This window comes from Glycine max, chromosome 5, assembly GCF_000004515.6.
Source record: "Glycine max cultivar Williams 82 chromosome 5, Glycine_max_v4.0, whole genome shotgun sequence".
NCBI classification, from domain to species: Eukaryota; Viridiplantae; Streptophyta; class Magnoliopsida; order Fabales; family Fabaceae; genus Glycine; species Glycine max.
In genome coordinates, this window is record NC_038241.2 from 28,442,145 (window position 1) to 28,445,036 (window position 2,892).

Genomic DNA, 2,892 nt, shown 5'->3' on the forward strand with positions numbered 1-2,892 from the left:
GTATCTTTCGATGTTATAAGACCTAATCTAAGTAAAACTATTTTGATAACTAAGTAAGATTAAAAGGATTTTCTATATTTAATTAAATAGAAAAGGTTAACCTTTAAAATATTAAAAATATATACGTCGGAGTTATCTACGAATATTAAAAACAATATCAGCATACCCAGTTCCGTTATTTCTACCATTTTCATAAGTATGATGAGAGGCAATATATTTATGTTTTCTGTTTTTATTCACAATAGAAAATACAAAATAATGATGAAAATGTGTTTGATTAAATTTTTAAAAATATTTTCATGAAAATATTTTTTTGAACGAACCAAAAACTTATGTGTGTCTTTAGATGAAATCAGGAATCTCATTTTGGATAAAAAAATTTTTAACCAAATCTAAAAATACGTTTCTTCCTAAAAATGCATTTTCAATATTTTATTTTTAAAAAACAGAAAACATAAAGTCAAATCAAACATATTTTCAGAATTCTAATCTTTTCAAAATAAAAACAGTTTCCAGAAAATAAAAATAAAGATAAAAACAAAAAATAAAAATGCAAATCCAACATCTTAAATTGACTAATAGTTATTGGATTAAAAAGTAATTTTTTACTTCGAAAACCAAGTTATTATTTTGTAATTAACGAATTATTAATAAACTTTGTTTACGGATAGTATTTCATATTTGAGTCATGTCTCATCTGGTGTCGAATAGAAAAAAAATTGTCCTCATATAATTCCATCTCCAGAACGACTGAACTGTTCTGGGTCCAAAATAGACTGGAAAGAGTGTCCTTCAAGTTCACCACAACCAAATTGAAAGGAAAGAGTTCAGGACAACTATCACCGCTGGCTGGTTGGTATGTACCTCAAAATAGCAAACAAAAGATGCTTTCATGTTCATGCACTTCGAAGATGCTTTCACGTTTCATGCTTTCGTCCTTCATCCTTTCCCAATTTGGACCTTTCTCTCCTTTAACTACCTTCACTAATTTAGACGTATCGAAACATCACAGAAACGGTTCAAGAACGCGACACAGTGGCATAGAGCAACCGCACATAAAAATGGCATCACAACACAAAACCTCAAACATAACTCAACCATGGCAAAGTTCAGTTCCAGAAAAAAATCCTCCATTTGGGTCCCCAACGGTTGCATCTTCTTCCTCGGAGGAGCACTCACAACCCTCCTTCTCCTCTGGGGTCTATCCTCCTTCATAATCCCCATCCCAAACTCTGACCCAGAACTCAACCCTGTCTCCACAAAACTCAGTTCCCTCCAATTCCCCACAAACACCGACTCACCAGAAACAACTTTTTACGACGACCCCGAAACGAGTTACACCATGGACAAGCCCATGCACAACTGGGACGAGAAGAGAAAACAGTGGCTTTTGCATCATCCTTCATTCACCGTCACGACACATGATAGCAAGATCCTCGTCGTGACGGGGTCGCAGCCGAAGCGCTGCCACAACCCCATCGGCGATCACCTTCTATTAAGGTTCTTCAAGAACAAGGTTGACTACTGCCGCCTCCACAACTACGACATAATTTACAATAACGCCCTATTGCACCCCAAAATGGGATCATACTGGGCCAAGTACCCGGTGATCCGAGCCGCCATGGTGGCTCACCCGGAGGCCGAGTGGGTCTGGTGGGTCGACTCGGACGCGGTCTTCACCGACATGGAGTTCACTCTCCCTCTCAACCGCTACAAGGACCACAACCTCGTTGTCCACGGTTGGGAAAATCTCGTACGTGAAAACCGTAGCTGGACGGGGCTTAACGCCGGCGTTTTCCTCATGAGAAACTGTCAGTGGTCGTTGGATTTTATGGACGTGTGGGCCAGCATGGGCCCAATGTCCCCGGAGTATGAAAAATGGGGGGAAACCTTAAAATCCACGTTCAAGGACAAGGTTCTTCCGGACTCGGACGATCAGACGGCGCTGGCATATCTGATCGCGGTTGAGAACAAATGGGCGGACAAGATCTTTCTGGAGAGTGAGTACTATTTCCAAGGCTACTGGTTGGAGATTTCGAAGACTTACTATAACGTTAGCGAGAGGTACGATGAGGTGGAGAGAAAGGTTAAAGGATTGAGGAGGAGGCACGCGGAGAAAGTGAGTGAAAGTTATGGTTTGATGAGGGAGGAGTATTTGAACGATGTGGGAGAGTGGAAGAGGCCTTTCATCACGCATTTCACTGGGTGCCAACCCTGCAATGGACACCATAACCCTGCGTATGATGCTATGGATTGCTGGAACAGCATGGAGAGGGCTCTTAACTTCGCTGATAATCAGGTGTTGCGCGTCTATGGTTACATGCGTAAGGATCTCTTGAATAAGGCCATTTCACCTATACCTTTTGATTATCCCAATGTTGTGTAGATTTACTCAGGTAAATAAATAATGATGAAATTAACTATATCGATCTTTTTGCCGGTATGAGAGGCATTGAGTAAATGAGGCTTTTATATGTAGGGTTTTGTATCATAACACTAATATGCTAAAGTTGGGTCGGGTAGTGATGATATGAAAGATTCACATAAGCGACCGACCATAATAACCCACATGAAACTGACATTTTAAGTCTGAAGACCCACTTGCCCATTTTAAACCGGCTGTGTCACCCAATTTTTTGTTTTGATACGAGTGGGTCTTGTTTTCTTGTTCACAAAACAACGCTAAAACGAATATCAGAGATGCGGTGACTCTAATGATGGATCAGACTTCATACCAGAACAAAAACCTCGAAAGAAAAGTCATTATTTCTCATTAAAATATTTCAGATAACTCATTTAGTAAAGTCTAATAATGATAATAATAAACAACTAATTTAGGCGAGGGAGTACATAATGGTGATAAGTCATTATTGAGAGTCTAATTAAGGTAAC

At 39.4% G+C, this 2,892-nt stretch overlaps 1 protein-coding gene across 1 annotated transcript; it reads left to right on the plus strand.

Annotated features, from left to right (window-relative positions):
- The first annotated feature begins 939 nt into the window (after positions 1 to 939).
- On the plus strand, positions 940 to 2,434 carry LOC100782286 (galactomannan galactosyltransferase 1). Its single transcript, XM_003525821.5, has one exon. The coding sequence runs from the start codon at positions 1,100 to 1,102 to the stop codon at positions 2,384 to 2,386; it is 1,287 nt and encodes a 428-aa protein (XP_003525869.1). The 5' UTR covers positions 940 to 1,099; the 3' UTR covers positions 2,387 to 2,434.
- The last annotated feature ends 458 nt before the right edge of the window (positions 2,435 to 2,892 follow it).

Bases quoted from the DNA above. Each gene is read 5' to 3' on its own strand.
- LOC100782286 (XM_003525821.5), top strand. From the start codon at position 1,100: ATGGCAAAGTTCAGTTCCAGAAAAAAATCCTCCATTTGGGTCCCCAAC.